Source organism: Tenrec ecaudatus, chromosome 5 (assembly GCF_050624435.1).
Source record: "Tenrec ecaudatus isolate mTenEca1 chromosome 5, mTenEca1.hap1, whole genome shotgun sequence".
In the NCBI taxonomy this organism is placed as follows: Eukaryota; Metazoa; Chordata; class Mammalia; order Afrosoricida; family Tenrecidae; genus Tenrec; species Tenrec ecaudatus.
In genome coordinates this window covers 183853961-183874481 of record NC_134534.1, presented here as the reverse complement: position 1 = coordinate 183874481, position 20521 = coordinate 183853961, and the positions used below count along the sequence as shown (strand labels likewise).

The following is a 20521-nucleotide window of genomic DNA, read 5'->3' as shown; positions in this document are numbered from 1 at the left end:
TCTCTCTACATGCTAAGGCCTCCCTTCCCCTTTACAGCAGCTTGGAAGCTGATAAAGGCTAGAGGACATGCACAAATTCATGACCTTGAAACAGGAAGCAAGTAAACCTGGGAGGGCCCCAATCTAGGCCAGGTGGGCTTAATTCAGACAATGGGGTCAATCAGTACCTTGGACCACGCCTCCCAGTGGAGGACCCTGAAAAGCCAGAATCAGGAGCCCACCCCCCTCTTTTCCAGCTGCTCCTCCTAAGCTGAGGTGCGGTTTCTCTGGCCTCAGGTTCCCCTGGGTGGGGTGAAGTGCCCTGAGGGTGCCCGGAACTGTCTTCTGTCCTTCATAAAGCTCACTGGGATCACAAACCAGGCTCCAGCGTGAATTCTTTCTCATGCAAGTCCAAGGCCCATGGTAGTTCTCACCCAAGAATCCTAACAGAGCCACAGCAGGAGGAGGGGAGGGGTGTGTGAGACAGGTTCACCTAGGGGCACTGTGTCCTTGTCTTGTCTTTCAGCTGGAAGGCAGGCTGCAGGGGGTGGGGGGAGGAGAGACCCAGAGGTCAGCGGGAGTGGGGTGGGGAACACATGGTCAGGTTGGGGGAAGGCATGGCACCAAGTCATGGGGCCTCAGGATAGAGTTGAAGGGGCAATCAGTTGGGCAGGGTGCTGGTCACCTGAGCCCCCTCTGAGCCCTTCTGCTCTGTTAGGGGGTGATGCCAGCCCAGATGCAGGGTAGCTGAACACTAGTATTTATTGATTACAAAAGGAGATCAGAGGGAGAACTCAGGAGAGGAAGACAGGGCTTGTAAAGGCTTGCAGGGCAGGCCTGGAGCAGCCATGTGGAGTGGCTGTTCCCCCCTCACCCGGTGGGGTACTAGATACTGGAGGAAGCAGAATGGGTACAAGGGGCAGAGTCTTGACTACCGCAACCAGGAGGTGACAGATCTAGGGGCAGCAGTTGGCCAGCTGGCCCCCAGCCCTGTGCTCCCCACCCACCCCCACCCTTTTCTCCAACCTCTCACCTGGCTGTCCAGACCCAGGAAGATAAGCATCATGAAGAACAAGGTGGCCCACAGAGGGGACAGGGGCATCATGGTGACAGCCTTGGGGTATGCGATGAAGGCCAGGCCAGGGCCTGGAGAGGAAGAGGGCGGAGAAGAGGGGGCTGCTGGGTGGGCCCAAGCCTAGCCCCTCCTTGAACTGTTACCTTAATCCAGCATCCCTGGGTGAGCCAGGTCCTGTACCACTCTCCCACTTGCAGGCCTGCCAGACTGTGGTCCTGGGCAGTGCCCAGGGTGGTGAGCAGGCTGGGTCCCAGGAAGGTGAGAGAGGACGGAGTCTGTAAACCCAAGTCAGTCTAGCACACAGACCTTCTGCTACAGCGCACAGAACGGTCCAGTGGTTCTCAACCTGTGGGTCATGACCCCTTTGGAGGGCCGCATGACCCTTTCACAGGGGTCACCCAATTCATAACAGTAGCAAAGTGACAGTGATGAAGTAGCAACAAAAAAAATGTTGTGGTTTGGGGAGTCACGTCCCCATGAGGAACTGAATGAAAGGATAGCAGTGTTCGGAGGGTTGAGAACCGCCGTGCTAAACAGACCGAGCTCCACTGTTGGATCCCTTGCAGCCCCTCAGGCCCCACTGGCAGCGTGGGACCAGTCCCTGGAGAAGGGCATCATGAGTAGGGGGCCGCAAAAGAACGAAGACCCTCAAGGAGATGGGTTGGCACCGTGGCTGCAACATCGGGCCCCACAAAACAATTGTGAGGGTGGGGTGGCACCGGGCAGTGTCTGATTCTCACAGCACTTGGTTCTGTGAGTCTGAACAGACTTGATGGCGCCCGGGGCCCCGGGCTGGACGCTGTCAGTCCCTGTGCGTTTCTCTCGTGTTGGCCAGGCCCACACTCCCTCGCATCAATGGGTCTGAGTAAAGGGCCCAGTTGGCCAGGGAAAAGACAGCCAACACTAGAGAGACTACCTGGGGAGGCACACACTTTGTAGCTGGGCAGCCTGGGTTCAAATCTCGACTCTCATTATTTGTTATGATTGGTGTCTGTTTCTATAGCTACAAAATGGGGACCGTAAAGGCCTGTTTCATACGGTAGGAACCCTGGCAATGTAGTGGGCTACGCATTGGGCTAACTATAGGGTCAGCAGTTCAACTCCACCCGGTTCTCTGAGGGAGAAAGTGGAGGCCACATATCTGCCGCCTCAGAGAGCTTAGGGAGCCGTGAGTCACAGGGTGGCTGTGAGTCAGAGTTGGTTCGGGGAGGTCGGTGGATTGGGAGGTAGGAATGTTAGGTGGAGGTTGTCGAAGCCCAGTGAGATTCGATGGAAAGTACTTGAGAGGTGAATGCCTAATACGGCTAGATCTGATGATCTGCGCGTGTATTTTCTGTTAAAAAACAACTGGATTAAGATGTAGACTGTGCACCAGACATCGTTGTCAAGTGCACAGAGTCGCAGGTTTTGATCAAGATCAAGATTCAGAACCACCCTGTGTAGTTACATAATCTGGTGTCAATTTGGGACTTGAGAGGATTAAAAATGAAGGGGTGGGGTCTAGTCTGTCAATTGGGTCATGGCATGGCCTTCTCCTGAGAATTCTGGGAACTCCTGGATTTCCTCCTTGGAGGAGAGAGATACACACACTCTCTCTGTATGCTGACTCCCTGAGAGACTCTCTACTGACAAGACACATGGCGCGAGGCCCTGGGAGCTGGAGAAGCCACATGGACCCACCCTGGTACAACCAGACTTCTGGAACCAGAGAAGTCATGTAGAGACACCTGCCCCTGAGATGCTTACAACGCCACTGGATCCAGAAGACTTCCCACCCACTGGCCTGTGAACCTCCTGCATTCATCATCATTGCATATATATCCCGAATCTTAAGAGGACTTTACAGATTGGTATTGGACATATCGGCTAATATTGGACTTATGGATTTGATCTGGACCGGGCTGGGGTGTTTTCTCAATAGTCAATTGCTCTTGTATATAAACCTCTTTCTTATACACATATGCGTGTTTATGACTGTTTCTCTAGTCTACCCAGACTGACCCATGCCTCCACGGGCCCCGTGCTGAGGGGCAGCCAGCCTCACAGCCCGTCAGCAGTGTGGGATGAGCTGCACCCGCTCTCCTAGCAGTGACACTGCCAGGCCAAAGCTGCCCTCTGCCAGAAAGGCCAGCCTGGTTTCCGAGGTAACGGTGCCACTAGCCATACCCAGCAGCCACGTGTGTCCGGGACTCCCAGTGGCTCATGGACATTCTTTTCCACGTTAGCCGTCACGGTGGGTGCGAGGTGTCACAGCCTCATGGGTGGGTCAATGCTGCGCTTCCCTCGGGCTAGACACCTTCATGTATGCTTCTTGGCCATTCATTTGTCTCTTTTGGTGAAGTGCCTATTTGACGGTTTTTTAAAACCTATTTTTTTAATTGGGTTGTCTTTTTTCTTATCAACTTGGGAGAGCCTGTATGTGCTTGGGATGTCAGTCCCTTGCCAGAGGCTTCTGAAGGATATTTCTCCAGTCTGTGGTTGCTGCCTCCTTTTCTCCACGGTGTCTTTTGAAGAGCAAACTGTGGACATTCTCAAGTCCGTGTGACTCCTCTGTAAATGACACGGCAGATTAAACCACAGACCCTATTCATGTGTTACCAGTTATTTTCCATCACACCCCGTTTATGTTCCTCAGTATAGGACTCTGGCCCCATGCTAGATGGAGCGCTTCTCTCTTTAGTTTCTCCCAACATATGGAGAGCTTCGAAGAGTTTGTGGGAACACCGAATTCGGAGATGAAGGGATTTTCCCACAGGCGTCTGAAGCCCCCTAGCCTGTGAGTGTCTGCTGTAAGTGGGTTACGTGCTCTTACAGAGAGCACCAAGAGGCGTAGTCTAGCCCAGAGCTGCGAAGTGCAGGCTAGCCTTCTCCTTGCCCTTGGCTGTCGCCCCATAGACAGTGAAAGATCTGCCTCTAATGATGTATCAATTATTTACTTATCTGCTCAACCCCGACACACAGACACACAGTTATGGAATTCCAGACTTACAGCACTCAGTCTAAATACTGTCCCAAATTACTCACTTAGTTCTCACACCCCCGCCCCCTTCTCTCCAGTGAGGCTACCCTGGTCCTCATTTGTTACTATGTGTGTTCTATCTTGAGTTCCACCCACAGACGTTGTTGTCGCTGCTGCTGCTCCATGCTGTTGACTCCGTGCCCACTCAGAGTGACTCTGTGCACAACAGAGCAAGACCGTGCCCGGGCCTGGGCCACCTTCACGGTGCTGTGTCTGTCCATCCATCTCGTTCCAATCTGCCTCTTTTTCACTGTCCCTCTTCCTTGCCAAGCACGATGCCCTGCAGGGACTGGCCCCTCTGGATCCCATGACCAGAGGACACAAGATTAAAGTCTCAGCATGCTCGTCTCTAAGGAGCTTCTGGTTTTACTTCTTCCCAAACCAAACGTGCCCATGCATCCGGCAGTCTGTGGTGTGTTCATTGCCCCTTGCCAACATCCTCATTCAAATGCAGCACGTCTTCTGGCCTTTCTGATCTATTGACTGGCACGGCCCACCCACACATAACCACTGTGTATTTGTTGGGGAGGGAGAGAGTAGGAGAGTCTCTGGACGGTGCCAATGGTTAACGTGGAAGGTCAGAGGTTTGAGTCCACTCAGAAGTACCCAGAAAGAAAGGCCTGGCAGCTTGCCTCCAAAATTCTCAGCCGAGGGCAGCCCTACAACGGAGCGCAGCTCTTGCTGCCACACGGCCTTCCATGAGTGCAAAGCAAGCCAGCAGCTACTAACTGGACGGCCCGACCAAGTTCTACAGGGCCACCGCTGGACGGGCCCAACCACGTTCTACAGGGCCACAGCTGGACGGGCCCTTCCACGTTCTACAGGGCCACCGCTGGATGGGCCCGACCACGTTCTACAGGGGCCCTTCCACGTTCTACAGGGCCACCGCTGGACGGGCCCAACCACGTTCTACAGGGCCACCGCTGGACGGGCCCTTCCACGTTCTACAGGGCCACAGCTGGATGGGCCCGACCACGTTCTACAGGGCCACAGCTGGACGGGCCCAACCACGTTCTACAGGGCCACCGCTGGACGGCCCGACCACGTTCTACAGGGCTACCGCTGGACGGGCCCTACCACGTTCTACAGGGCCACAGCTACTACAAGGGATGCAGTGAGAGGTGTGGCCTCCTCCTCCATCCCTCCTGTCTCTCCAACCTTCCCGCCCACATCATGCAGGTAACCGACCTTTTTGGTTTCTAGCTGACTCTTCCTGTACACGTGAGCGGGGTGATGTTCTTACACACCTTTCTTTGTTGCCTAGATGCATAACATACTATTACCACTTGTTTTTTAAATTTAATAGTACATCTTGGAAATCACAGGAAAACCACCCACGTCGACAGCTGCAATGCGCCAGTTCCGGCAACCGCGCTCCGGTTTGTGGGGGCAGAGGGTGTTTTCCCAGGGCACACAGCGCTGCAGCAGAGAGTCCGGTGGGTGTAGGTATTTGCATATTGTTGGAGGTGCCTCTCTGGTGGAGTCCTAGAAGTGGGCCTCATGGGACAAAAGGCACGTGTGCAGGTAAAGCCATGGGTCCCTGGTTCCCTACAGCCGGTTTGCCTTCCCACCGGCGGTGCATGGAGATGTTCAACTGCTTCCTGGCAGCCGGTGGGAGAGGGGAGAGACCGAATCCCGGCATTCCTGTCATTTGTCCCTCTCTGCACATGGGTCCGCGTGTCCTTTTGGATGTTTGAGGGCCACGTTCATCCCTTCTCTTGTGAATTGCCCGTTGGCACATTTCCCCCTTTTCCCTGTAGGATTCTCGATGTGAGCCCTCCACTTTGAAGGCCGTCAGGTTGTTCGCTGTGGATTATGTGATAAATAGGTTCTTCCAGCTGGTTAGACATCTTTCCTATGGTGTCTTTTTTCCCCTGCCATGAAGCTTATTTTTATTCTAACAGGTCAAATTTATCATTAATTGAAAAAACTTCCTCTGGGCTTTGAATAAGAGTTAGGAAGCTATTTTCAACACCAAGTTCAAAGAAGAATTACCTGATTGTTTTCCTCTAGCACTGGTAAGGCTTCAGCTTTTTATACTTAATTCTCAACCCAGTTGGAGTTGACTCTGGCATCTGATAGGAAGTAAGACTTGAATTTCCTCTCTTCCTGTGTGACTCACCCAGGTCTCCAGGCTCGACTTCTTTAAACACCCATCTTTGCCTCAGTGATTGTAAATATCACTTTTTATCAATTACTCAACTTCCGCATGGGTAAGGATACGTTGAAAAGTGTGGCTGACAATCACAGAAACCTTCATTTTAAAAGATACCAAAATGTGGAGCTATTGTTGGTCAGCACCTGGGTCTGTGTGTGTCTAGAGGGGTGCTTTCCACCTCCCTCCCCTTCACCCTGCCCCGAAGGGCTCTGTGGGATTCAGGCATCCGCACAGGACTTAGGCAGCACTCTATTTCAACAGCTTTTTGGAATTTGACAAACAAAAAGAAGTCCACAGAGGTAAGGCTGAGACTGTTGGTGGATGGAATGAGGTTTCCCCCAAAAAATTCTCCTACCACAGCCCTGGCTCCCCTCCAGGGATGAGTGGGGACATTCTTGTGATGGCAATGACACATCTCAGCTTCATTCCCCTGGCCTTGGTCTCACCGATGAAATTCTTCATCGCCTTCAGACTTCTGCCCAGTGCCCCCCACCCCACCACGATTGTTCTGTGTCCTTCAAGAAAAGCTCCCAAGAGATGACCCCTTTTGGAATCTCTGCCCAAACCTTCTGCCTGTGTTTAATTGGCCCAGCAGATCACCTTGGCAGACAACTGTTTTGATTGGACCTCTTTTGGGCGGCACTCCGATGAGACCAGGACCAGTGTCTGACTGAGAGGGCTGCCCTTGAGGGGCTATCCACTGGCTGCAGAGACGTGTTTACACGTGTTCTGCCTGGAATGAACACACGTATGGCGAGTAAGCTGGAACCTCCGTAGCAATGCTCGTAGACTTACCCTTGGACAGGCGTCAGGTTAGGAACTTCCTCTTGATCCCACTGGCTTATTTGCCTCCCGTGCAGGCTGCTGGATCATGGAGGTCCTCTTTATACAAAGTGCATTTCACTGTCTGCTGACGCTAGCTTTCCACGGAGCTTGTCGTTTTCAGCGTTTCCCTGGTGATTCTTGCAGGTTCATTTTCCACCTAAACTATAGAACTGATTTGTCTGTCCTCATAAAACAGCTGCTATTTCGTCCAACCCCGTCTGTCTGTCATCTGTCAGGGTGCTGTGCTGTGTGTGGTGGTCAGCCTGTGGTGGTCTGCCTCCTCCAGCTGTGGCACTCATATTCTAAATAGCAGCAGGGTCACCCATGGCGGACAGGTCTCAGGGGAGCTTTCAGGTTAAGACAGACGAGTACAAGTCTGCGACCCATGTCTGAAGGCTGGCCAATGAAAACTTGACAGATTACAAGAGAACATTACCCACTTGGCTTCTCGCTGCCTTTGGCCACGTCCTTGGGCGGAATCCGATGCTGGAGAAAGACGTCATGTTTGGGGAAGAGTGGGCCCACCCGGCGGGGCTCCTTGGTGATATGGACTCTGATGTGCAGCCCACTGTGAAGGGCGGCAGCATTTCGTCCTTTATCTACGGGGCCCTGGGACTCGGCATTCTCTCCATGCCTGCCCTGTATCTCCAGTTTTATTGCACCAAAGTAATGAATTGGTCTTAAATTATTTTTCCTTTCATGGCAGAGGGGTGTTTGTATCTGTTCCGGTGGACTCTTACGACTTCCCGGAGCGCCTCAGTGTCTTGCTTACGTCGGCATTACAGACACCTTACTGAGTTCATTCCTCTGTAGTTAAGCTTCCTTGGTTGCTATGATCGACAGGATTTCTTCACTGCCATTCCCTCTGTTCCTGCTTGTGGACCCGAAGGCCGTGTACCTGCGTGTGCCAGCGGTGTGTCCTTCCACACTCCTGCCTCCATGCTTCTTCGATCTGCACGCCAACCACAGGAGAAGCTGCACCGTGACACCGTGGCAGGGAGGTCGGGGAAGACTCGTTCACAACCTGGGGTGTGAGGGTCACAGCCCAGCTTCCTGAACGCAAGGAGAACTTGAAGCACTTCCGGATGAAGTTCAGATAGAGCAGCCCTCTGGACGGAGCACACCACCTCAACAGAAAGAAAACAAAAATCCCCCCACGCGGACCGGCAGACGACCTCTGATAAACGGAGGAAAGAGTGACATTGTCACGATTGCACTGGATCCCCCATCAACATCCACGGAAGCAGCCGTCACAGAAATCAAGTGATGCACTGTGGCAAGCAAGCCTGCTGCATAAGATCTCGTAAAAATGTTTCCAAAAGCGAAGCTATCACTTTGAAGTCCAAGAGGTGCCTGACCTTGGGGCCTTCTCCATCACCTCGTGTGCGTGGAAAAGCCGGACAAGGGACAGGGAAGACCAGAGAACAACGGACGCCCCTGCATTTCGGTGTCAGTGAAGAGGGTTAACTGCACCACAGAGTGCCAGGAGCATGAACGAACCTGGCACGGAGGAAGGGCCGCCAGGATGCTCCTTGAAAGCAGGAATGGTCAGCTCTTGTGACACATTTGGACACGTTTTCAGGAGGGGCCAGCCCGTGGAGAAGGACAGCATGCTTGCAGAGAGCCCGGGGAACGAAGGAAGACCCTCAGCACGATGGGCTTGCATGGGACACGAGCCTGCCACTGATGGTAAGGGAGGCACGGGCTGAGGCCGGGCTTAATCCCGGTGCATGCAGGTCGTGCCCATTGGACTTGGGAAGACTCAACAGCATCCAACAACGGCAGCAGACCCGTTCACCACCTCTCTCGTGTGGGGCGGGCTTACCACCGTCTCTCGTTGAGGTTGGTTTGTTTTTCAGGTAGACCATGATTTGCAATGATAGGTAACGTTGGTTTTTCTTTAGCCCTTCCTATGCTGCCAATAGACCCCCCCCCGCCCCCCTGCCCCTGCACTTTCGTCTGGCTGCACTGGTCAATCCGCCTAGTAGAATGTTGACTATGGTGGAGCAGTGGGTGTCTCTACCTCATTCCCCGTCTTGCTCGAATGCTTTTGGTATTTTCCCATTAAGTAAGACTGACTTTGAGACTGTGTGTGTGTGTGTGTGTGTGTGTGTGTGCGCGCGCGCGCGCGTGTGCTTGCTGAGGGATTTCCACACCCCTTCCACAAGGATCATATATGTTTGCAGTCCCATAGGCTAAGGATGAGGGACCCATCTTTCCACATCCTCACAACACAGGAGTATTATTTTCGTTTCTGTATAAATCCTACCCACGCCGGTGGGAGTGCCACGGTCCCTCGTTGTGGTCTGAGTTTCGTCTCCCCGATGGCTAACGATGCTACGTCTTGACACGTGCTTGGTGGCCATTTGAATGCCCTTCTTGGTGAAATGTCGAGTCCAGTCCTTTGTCCATTTTCTGAGTGGTTTCTTGGACTTTGGGTTCCATGGTCAATGTTTTATATCTATTGTGGTAGTTAGGTTCTTGTCAGATATGTGGCTTCAGAAGACCTTCTCCTAGACAGTAGCAGGACTTTCCGCTTTTTTGGGGTAAAGTCTTTTGATGAACAGGAGTTTTTCATTTTTATTCACTTCCTCTTTTCTTCTGCTGTTTGTGCTTTTCTTATTAGATTATCCATTCATAGACGTGAGGCCCAATCAGGTTGCCTCTGCTGGCATTTCTACGAACTTTATAGGTTTCCTTGCATATTTAGGCTCTGGACTCACGTTGAATTCATTGTTCTGTTTGGTGGGAGGCATAGATCCTGCTTCATTCTTCTGCACATGGCTTTTTTTTATCCACCAACAGGACTTAGCACCCTACTCAAAATCAGTTGCCCACAGACGTGTGAGTTTACTTTGGGGCTCTCAGGTATACACCACGTTCTAGGGGTCTCTTGGTATACCTCTACCAGGCTTTTTGATGGCTGTGGCTGGGCACCACTGTGACCTAGTCACTTCTGGTTCCGAGCAACCCTATGGGCACAGTAGACTGCTCCATTGGGCTATAGAGACATTGTATCCATCTTTACAAGAGTGGATAGCTGCGTCTCTCTCCCATGGAACAGCTGGTGGCCTTGAACTGCTGGCCTTGTGATGAGGAGCTTCACTGACACCAGGCTTCCTGCTGTGCCGTCTGATCGAAGATCAGGAAGTGTGTGTCATCCTGCTCTGTTCTTTTTAACACTGCCTTTTTTTGTCATTCCATATGAAGTTGAGGGTTGGTTTTTCTATTTCTGTAAAGAACTTTTCCATTGGAATGTTGATCCACATTGGAGAATCTATGGATTGCTTTGGATAGGATCGACCTCTTAACAATATGAGTCCTTCCGGTCCACGAACACGACACATCTTTCCATTTGTAAGGCCTTCTTCAATCTCTTTCCTCAGTCTTTTATTGTTTCCTAATCGAAGTCCTCCACATCGCTGGGTAGATTCATTCCTAGGGCTTTTGACTCTCTCAGATGGTGGTGGGATTGGCTGCCTCATTACCCTTTCCGGTGTCTCCGCGCGCGTGTGGAGAAACACGCGGTTTTGTCAGTTGATCTCGGGCTCCAGAACCGTGCTAGATTCCGCAAGCAGGCCCAGACATTCACCTGTGGCCTTTGGGGTTTTTCTTTCCGTGGGATTTCTTGTTGCATCGAGGTCTTCCCCTGCAACGTGGGAGCGGCACCGTGGCTCGGTCTTCCCCTGCAATGTGGAAACAGCACCGTGGCTCGGCCTTCCCCTGCAACATGGGAGCAGCACCATGGCTCGGTCCTCTACTGCAACGTGGGAGCAGCACCGTGGCTCGGTCTTCCCCTGCAACGTGGGAGCAGCACTGTGGCTCGGTCTTCTCCTGCAACATGGAAACAGCACCATGGCTCGGTCTTCTACTGCAACGTGGGAACGGCACCGTGGCTCGGTCTTCCCTTGCAACGTGGGAGCGGCACCGTGACTCGGTCTTCCCCTGCAACGTGGGAGCAGCACTGTGGCTCGGTCTTCTACTGCAACATGGAAACAGCACCATGGCTCGGTCTTCTACTGCAACGTGGGAGCAGCACTGTGGCTCGGTCTTCTACTGCAACATGGAAACAGCACCATGGCTCGGTCTTCTACTGCAACGTGGGAGCAGCACTGTGGCTCGGTCTTCTCCTGCAACGTGGGAGCGGCACTGTGGCTCAGTCTTCTCCTGCAACGTGGGAGCGGCACCGTGGCTCGGTCTTCTGCAACGTGGGAGCGGCACCGTGGCTCGGTCTTCTACTGCAACGTGGGAGCATCACCGTGGCTTGGTCTTGTTTTCAAGGGGCAGCTCTCAGTCTTTCTCCTCTAAGCACAGAGCCCGCCACCTGCCGGCTTCTCATAGCTGCCCCAAATCCTTGAGGAATTTACCTTTTATTCCAAGCTCAGATGTACCCACAGAGACGATCATGATTTTCTTCTATCCCGTGATCACTCTACCATGTCACGTAGATGAACTTTCATTTTATGTTGAACTCTCGTGGCATCCCGGGCCTCGGTCCCACGTGGTCAGGGTGTAAGACTCTCTAGTATAGGATGGCAGGCCTTTGCATCTATGTCTCTAAGAGATCTACCAGGTATCTCTCAGGTTTTCACACTGTGGTGGCTTGTGTGTGGCTGCGATGCTGGAAGCGATGTCACTGGCACTTCAAATGCCAGCAGGATCACCCAGAGTGAGCAGGTTTCTGCAGAGCGTCCAGACTAAGAGCAGACATGGAAGAAGGACGTGGCTCTCCACTTTGGAGGAAGGAGCCACTAGGAACCTTGGGCCCAGCTTGGGAGCACTGCGCGATGCTGAAGGCCTCCTGAATGGAAGCAGGACATTGTCCGCCACAGGAGCAAACGTGAGGAGGACACAGGAGCAGCCAGTGTTTCATTCTGCTGTGCCAAGTATTGGATCATGCCGAGTAAGCACCTCATGCCCCCATTCACCAGAGATGACGCAGGGGTCCTGTGGTATCTGCCTGCTTCTGCTATCTGGCTTATGTCTGCCCACAGAACGACTGGGGAGCATTCTTTCCCTTCCTGTCTCTTGGAAGAGTTTCAGCAAGATTGCTGTCCATTCTTCAACGATGTCTGGTTAAACTTTGCCATTTCACTCTTTGGCCCCCGTGTATTCAATTAGGCGAGGATCTGGTCAGCTTTAAGCTACTCGCTTGGTATTTGTTCTGCTTTTATCTTCTCACCTGACTTCTTGTCGGCTAAGGATATTGTTCATATCCCATTTCTTTCACCTATCGGGCTTTCGGCTTTATAGATGTTTATTACTTTCTAATCAACGGCTCTTGAGCCAGCGATCTTGCACCTGTGCCTTATCCAAGTCTATTTAGGGTTCACAGTGCGACTAGGAACTCAAGCCTAGCAGCAGCCGTGGGGATGGCCCAGGAGCGGCAGTGGTTCCTTCTGTTATGCACAGGGTCGCTGTGGTCAGAACCGACTCCATGGCACCTAACAACCACAACCACAACACTGTCGCCCTTTGCACGCCCACCTCGCTGCTGACATTCCCCACCCTGACTTCTCTGCAGGCGACAGCCGCCCCCGTAAGTAGATGAGATGCAACAGGCCGTCTGCTCTGCCCTAAAGGCAGCGATGCTTGGACGGGACAGGAGGAAGGCCCCACTATAGGCTGTTCGAAACAGCCTTTGGGAATGTCAGAGAGATGGGGGGCATTGTACAAGCTGTCGTGAACCTAGTGCTAGGAAGTCTCAGAGCAGGGGAACCACCGGAGAGCAGGTGGGGCTCCCCAGCCAGGGGCTGCCAGGGCAGAATGTGAGAGCCACGCAGGAATGCTTTATGGAAGCCAGATACCCTGCCCTCAGTGGGCAGTGGATGCACATGCCGGAGCCTGGGCTCAAATCCCTGCTCTGCCTCTCAAGGCCTGTGTAACTGTGGTGAGTGAAGTCAACCTCTCCTCACTGAGGCTGGGTTGTCTCAGGTGTAAATGGGTTTAGCCAAGGCACCACCTGAGGATTGGCTGTGTGCACCAAGCCCCGCCCAGGTGGCCAGGCATTCTTGATGGGGAGTGCCGACCAGATTAGCACTCTCTGGCCCGGTGCTGGGCTCCTGCCTTTCTCAGGATGGCTGTACACAAGGGGAGCCCTGGTGGTGCAGTGGTTACACATTGGGCTGCTAACTTCCAGACCAGCAGTTTGAAGCCACTAGCTGCCCCATGGGAGACAGATGAGGCTCTCTACTCCTGAAAAGAGTGACAGTCTCAGAAACTCACAGGGACAGTTCTACCCTCTTCTGTAGCCATTGCCTCGATGGCTGTGAGTCTGGTTTCTTTTGGAATGACAGTCACACCCACTGCCCAGTCTGCTTGGTGGGAGTCACCCCCTTCTCTTTGAGCACCCCAGGCTGGGATTCTCAGGGGGGGTAGCTCCAGGGACGTGTGAGGGCTGTCACATGAATGGGAGGCTCCACTGGCACCCAGTGGTAGGGGAGACCAGGAGAGTGTGACTCCCGTCCCACAGTGTCCTTAACAAACCCTCCCATGGGACAGTTTTGTAGATGAACAGCTCATTGATGATGATCTGAGCCTACAATATAACTTTGCTGAACACAAAAACTTAAAGGTGCTTAAAAACAAACAAACAACTTTTTAACATATGCTTAACTTTTCCAGCATTCAAGTGCCACTTACAGCAATGGAAGAGTTCTCCATCCCCAACCCCACAAGCAAGGCTTCCCATGAGTCGAGACTCTAGGCCAGGGCGAGGAGAGGGAATAGCATGTGCCAAGGTCTAGGGTGGGAGGGAGTGAGGGAGTTGTGTGATGAGAGTGAGAGTGGGCAGAGTGAGTGTGGGGAGCAGGCCTGTACGGAGGCTGGGGAGGTGGCAGAGCCAGGGATGCAGCAGGACTGCGGAGCACCCAGCAGGGCGGAGCTGAGGAAGGGCTTTCATCAGAGAAGGCCCATTCAGATCTGTCTTTGATAAATCGCTCTGCGGGGGAGGGAATGGATGGAGGAGCAGCTGTGAGGCAGGGCTGCGGGTGGAAGAATCCTTAGTTGTCCAGGAAGGGAGGGAGTCTGGACTGGGGGAGACAGGGGAGCCCAGGGGCAGTGGGGCCATCTGGGGAGACTACCTGCAGGATTGGGGGTGCAGGGCCTTCGTGAGCGGGAAGGTGTCAAGGTTTGTTTCCCTCCCAGGAGTCTGGTTTGTGAGTGGATGGTGTGGGGCTACTCCCAGAGCCAGTCCATCCATCCGTCTGTCCGTCCGCACAGACTTACCCGACTCGGCCACCTCGGCGATGGGCACGCCCTGCTCGTACGCCATAAAGCCCAGCACGGAGAAGATGGCAAAGCCGGCCACGAAGCTGGTGCCGCTGTTCAGGCAGCACAGCATGATGCAGTCCCTGTGGGGAATGCAGGGCCAGCAACCTGGGTCAGGGCAGGGCAGCCTGCATACTGTCCACCATGCCCAGCCCAGCAGCGCAGCCTCTTGCTTGGCTATGGCCCAGAGAGGCCAGGCTGCTGGCCCATGGTCACACAGCACCTGCCATTCCAGAAGACACCTTCAGTCACACAGACCAAAAGCACCAGAGGGTGGGGTGGGGAGTGGGGACAAACAGGCAAACCAACACACCCCTGGCCCTTTGCAGGAGGGAAAAGCCGAGCAAACCAGAGAGGGTAGGGTCCTGGGGGCAGGGGAAGCTTCTGTGTAAGAAACAGCTGTATCCCAATCAGGAGGACCTGGGGACGCCCCTCCTTGTGATGGGACAAATGGTGCCCCCCTGGCCCCCACCCCCCAGTAGACGGAAGCCTTAGCCCCCTGCCTGCTAAGAAGACCCTATTTGGAAACAACTTTTGGTTATGTGAATGAGACCATACTGAAATAGGCTGGGTCCTTACCCTAATCACTTGGGATTTATCAGAGGACCAGCATAAACACAGAGACACGCACAGGACGACAGGCACCTTGTGAAGAACCCTGGGCACTCAGGGAACAAGAAGGATGGCACCCACGAGAGAAAGCCCTCTCCTGGAACCAGCCACCCACTTGAGGATCCTAGCTCCCTAAAGCATGACCAGGTAAGTTCTCGTTCTTTCGTTTTTGTTCCAGCGGTACTCAGAGACAAAGCTACACCAGAGCTCTCAGCAGTCCTGGGGCTGCAGGACTTGAGTTCCCTTCTGCTTCTGCCTCTGCCTCTTAGAGGGGAGGGGCCCATCAAGGGCCTGAGGGCGAGCAGGGGTTGATTGTCGGTGCTGTCCCGGCTCTGGGGAAGGGCTCACCAGCAGAGGAGGAGGAAGCCAGCCCAGACCCAGGAACACTCAGGACAGACGAGGGGCTTTGGGCAGGATGAAGGGCGCACTCTCAGTCTGGGTCCCCCCACCCCCTCCCTGCAGACCTGCTGTCAGAGACCAGACTGTGCCGCCCTCAGTGCCAGGGGTCCCCGCCTCTGTTCCAACCTTACAATGATACAAACTACAGCCAGGACAGAGTGCTGACCACACTGCAGTGTGCACTGAGCTTCTGGGTCTGTCTTCCTAGTCCCCCTTCATCTGGAAGCTCCCCTGCTTCCCGATCCGCATTCTAGTGATACACAGGCCTTCCACAGACAGACAGCCGGCGGGGACACAGCAGGTGCACCGGTCGGAGTCAAACCAGACTCTCTCGTGGAAAGTGAGACTCTCCCACTGAATGACCAGGATGGAACCCAAGGACTTGGGTTCAGATACAACACGGGCTAGTGCCCCATTTTAAGGGGGCGTGCTGACAGGCACCTTGATTCAGCCTCCTGTGAGATAGGATGAGGAGCCCTAGCAGCACCCCCGGTGGTGGCTGCCACCCCTCACCTCACCCACAGGGCCCTCCCCCTTGCGGGACCCGGAGACACCCTCACCGCCGCTCCTGTGCCTGAGCCATTGCTGCCGCGCCGCAGCTGACTGGATAGCTCTTACTGCCCACTGCCGACACTGCCTGACATGGCACGCAGCCCGGGCTGCCCGCTGCTGTAGGTCTTGGTTCGCCCCCCTCCCCCATTCCCTCTCTTCTCCTCCTCCTCAATGTGCCAGTTCTCTCATGCGCTCAAAAGGCCCAGCCTAGAGCACAGCAGGGCACCCTGCGCCACGGCACCCACACCTTCAAGTCGCCAGAGTTGGGTGCCCCTGTCTGGGTTGCTCCACTCCAGCCCATGCCCCTCCCCAACCAACCATCTAGGTGAAAGGCTTATGTAAGTGGGCTTTGAAGCCAGCAGGCGCAGAGCTGGGCCGCTGACTTCCAGAAGCGATTGTGCTGTCAGAAGAGAGGGTACTAATTTACTCCGCTGCCAGGCGTGCTGGCAGGAGAATTTGGAAGAAAGAAAATGAGCCTTCTCCTTGGGAGGTGTTACCTGGGGCTGGGCTTTCTTCTGTTGGGGGAGGGAGGCAGGAAGCCTGTCCTGTCCTGTCAGAAGGGGACGCAGGAGGAGCTGAGGTGGCTGACATGGAACATGTGTGTGGTACAGGGCTCAGGCCAGCTGCCATGCCGTGGAGATGACACCCTGGTGAGCGCGCGGGCAGCCAGTGTCTGGGAAAGAGACAGCCACTCATGGTCGTGAGGGACAGGGATGCAGGAGCCAGGAGGCACAGGTTCAAGCCCTACTCCACCCTTGCAGTGTGATGTGGGCATGTGGCAGGGCCTCCCCCAGCCCCTGTCCCTCTTCGTGCAGTGGTGAGGTAAGTGGGCAGTCCAGTAAGTACCAGGAGCACGTAGCCAGCAAGAAACCCTGCAGCCCTCCCCTCTGCCTTGCTGGAGCAATGGACAGTGGCCTAGCAATGGCCACAGTACCTGGGGGAGGGGCCCGGCTGCCCGCCCCTCCAATGAGGTCAGACAGCATCCCTCCCCCACAGCCCCAGTGGACCGCCCTTACATGCTCTTGGCTGGACCCAAAGGCCCTGTGTGCATGTTCTCCCGGGCCATCACTGTCCCCAGCCCCAGCTTCACCGATGGAACCGTGGTGGTAAGAAGGGTATCGCCGCAGGGAGCACGATCTCACCTTTGACCCCCCCAGCACCCCTCTGCCCAGCCACCTGTTCCTCTCTCTGCCCCAGGTAAACCAGGGACAACAGAAACTGCCAGCTGGCAGCATATTTGCATCCTGTGATAGCCTCTCTCGAACTCCCGCCCCCATTCGCTCTGCTCTGCTTCCCCAGGTTACAGGCAGTACCACCGCAGCTAAGCCTTTCCTGTCTGCGTCTCGGACTCAGTGGACACACAGTAAACACTGAGCATGCACAGAGGAGGTGGTGACGTGGCCACCGGGCAGCTGCAGCAGAGGCTCCTGGCTGGGGCTAGGGAGCCCCTGGTGAGAGTCTAGGATCGGGCCCTTAACGAGGCCTCCAACACAACTTATGTGCCCCCACCAGCCTCAGTGTTCCTGTCTCTAAGATGGGCACAAGGGGGGAAGACTTCACTGTTCACAGAAGTTGTTGCACAATCCCAATGGCCACCCCACAAACAGCCCGAAGGTGGTCCTAAATGACTGGCCACCCCCATGGGGGAAGCAGTCTTCTCTGGCTCCCTGAAGGATGGAGCGGGGGTCAATGTTCAGATCATTGCCCACTGCCCATGTGCCCGCGAGGACCAGCTCGCATTCTCTTAAGAAGGTGCAGCTTCTTCCTGTCTCTCTGGGTGTCTCAGTGTTTTCCACGCTGAGCCGCTCCCACTGTTTACACAGCCTGGGTACAAGCCCTCTGGGTGTCCACTGTGCTGTGGCTCAGCCCCACCCCAGACCCCGTATTGGGGGCTATTCCAACTCTAGGCGGCCGTGTGGGCTGCTGGGTGGAGCTCTCCCTGAGGTCTGTATGGCTCTGACCGGTCAGCAGCAGATGGCCAGGCCTTTCTGCTTAGGGTCCTCTGTGTGGATTCAAACCACTCACTATCGATTAGCCATAGAGGGTTTCCCCGACACAACCCTGGGACCCCTGTCTGGAGCCCCTGTGTCTTTAACTGGGTGGCTGATTGCCGTACTGTTTAATTTGGGAGAGATAATTCAGAAATGTTGATGCTGTTTGCATTCATTTCACTTATAACGATCAGACCTCCAGACACTCAGTGCAGCAAAACAAAGCCCCCCGGCGGCTTGGAGGGCAGAGGACGGGGACAGTGCCAGAGAGTCTCCCACCTGTACTTCTCTCCCCCATTCCTGAGACTCGGTTACTTCTAATGACTCCCTGCTCCTCTTCCTGGAAAATTTGGAAGCTCTGCATCTCTACATGGACCAATCTGCTGCTTCCTCCACCTGGGATTTCTCTAGTCACCTTGATGTTTTCTGCATGGCCTCCAATCAGAAAGTAGTATTTTGTTCCTACCTTCAGGGTGGGGGGTTTGTTGCTTTCGGCTGAGCAAACAGAGAGGGGTTTTCTCAACATCTGGGGGGCTGGATGTCAGAACTCAGGGCACGGTGCTGGAGGAAGGACTTCTCTCTGGGGAAGGTCCCACGTGTCTTGGCCTCTGTCCTTGCTCATCTCTGCTTGCTTAATCTGCTCTGCTTAAGTCAGCGGTTCTCAACCTGTGGGTCAAGACCCCTTGGGGGGGGGTTGAATGACCCTTTCACAGGGGTCACCTGATTCACAACAGCAGCAAAATTACAGTTATGAAGTAGCCAAGAAAACAATTTGATGGTTTGGGGGTCACCACAACATGAGGAACTGTATGAAAGGGTCGCAGCATTAGGAAGGTTGAGAACCACTGTCTTAAGTCTCCGCAGCGACTGGCTGAGAGCGCGCCCCACTCAGATACAGCCTCCTAATAAACTCAGCCCATTCCCAGATGTGTCCTAAAGAGCGTTCTGTTTTTGTTTCAAATACTTAAATTTCAATCCATCTGATGCTTTCTCTGGGGGCTCTATGGACCAATGTTTGTAACTATAAGGTTCCCCTGGGTGGTGCATGGAATGAGAGCTCATCTACTAGCCAAATGGTTCAAACCCGCCCAGCAGTGCCTCCTAAGAAAGGCCTGGCATGCTGCTGCTGCAAACATCACAGCCATGGAACCTGTCCTACAGGAGGCTGCCATGTCTAAATTAGGCTGAAGGCAAGGTGCCAGGTTCTGGGCAGAGGGCAGAAGAATAAGGGCCAGGGCATCCGAGGCCTGGGCTTTGCCTTCTTTAGCTGTGTGACCTTCATCAAGTCATTTCCCTCCTGCTCCATTTCCCCGTCCATTGCATGAAGCAGAAGACATGCCTGTGTCTTTCAGTGTGGCCCACGTGCTGCCCCAGGCAAGGTGGAAACACCCCCTCCCCGTGGGGCCGGAGCCATGCCCGCAGGGAGGCAGGCTGAGGGTGGGGGGTCGCCGGGCACGCTCACCTGTAGCAGTTGTTGTTGTAGTTGTTGTAACTCCCCAGGGCAGTCAGGCAGCCCAGGCAGATGGCGTAGGAGAAAAAGATCTGGGTGCCAGCATCTACCCACACCTGCGGAAAGGCACAGAGGAACGCCATGAAGAGGAGTTGGGGGGGGTCGTGCCATGGGGTGGGTGAGGGCCGCTCCAGCTCCCTTGGGCCTCCCACCGCAACCCTGCCCTTACATAACCTTGAGCAACCCAATCATCGCCATGTCCCAGCCTCAGGGACATGGCTTCTAAGGAATTCTATTTCAGGGGGGGCGGGGTATGATTCAGTATCGATGTCTTTGATGAGTTCAGATGTTCTCTAGAGGTGACCGATCACAGTGTGCTGGGGACAAGAAAGTGGATGCTTAGCACTCTGGTGCTACCGCTACCGGCTGTGTAGTCATTGGGGTCCACCGTGTCGGTCTGGACGCTCACTGACCCCTGTGTCCAGCAGAAGGAAGCCCTGCCCGCTCCCTTGTCAAACCTTGTGAAAGCTCCATCCTCTTTCTCAGGTGTGGTTTTCTCCTCGCCGAACTGGGGCATGAAGTGACCACTCCCTTACCTGGAGGATGAACGAAGCCCTGGGCAGAGGTGAGCACTGAAAACCCACCCTCTAGAGCTTGAGGCCCACCTTCCCCTAGCTCCCACCCACACACCCACCTGTGACGTTTCCCGTGTAGGTCACCGGGCTTCAGTTGGCACACCAAGCTCACCAGCTTTGAAAAGCCCCCCTAGCACCTTCTGAGGCATATCACCCGGGGATCTCCTTCCCCGGGTTCTGGATTGCTCCTCAGGAAACTTGAGGCTGGAAGGTGTCTTCTCAGCAGGGGTCAGACTAGAATGAACTGAGTGGAAGTCTTGCTTTAAAAGTCAGAGGAGAGACGGGATGGGGCCTGGATGTGCGTGTGAGGGCATGGTGTCTTCGGACAGGACTTGCCCTCTCGGTCTACTCCCTCTGGCAAGCAGTCGGGGGGGGGGGCTGTTATTTTTATTCTCAGAGTTACCATTAAACAGACAGCTTTATAGACCACGCCTAGCCCCATCCCCTTTCAACACGGTAGGTTTCCTGCTGCGAGGAATCTTCCAGTTAGGCAGTCACGTCATCTCTTCCCTGGCATCCCTCTCCTCCAACAACCCAAAACCCACCTGCTCCCTGCA

The 20521-nt window shown here is 54.5% G+C and overlaps 1 protein-coding gene across 1 annotated transcript in view; it reads right to left on the bottom strand.

The window, feature by feature from the left end:
* Positions 1 to 20521, bottom strand: part of SLC6A11 (solute carrier family 6 member 11) — a 122817-nt gene that overhangs the window by 9534 nt on the left and 92762 nt on the right. The window contains exons 7-9 of the mRNA XM_075550815.1: positions 19342 to 19445; positions 14284 to 14408; positions 1013 to 1125 (exon numbers count right to left, since the gene is read on the bottom strand). Of these exons, the coding sequence (XP_075406930.1) occupies positions 1013 to 1125; positions 14284 to 14408; positions 19342 to 19445 (342 nt within the window). The remainder of the gene's footprint in view (positions 1 to 1012; positions 1126 to 14283; positions 14409 to 19341; positions 19446 to 20521) is intronic.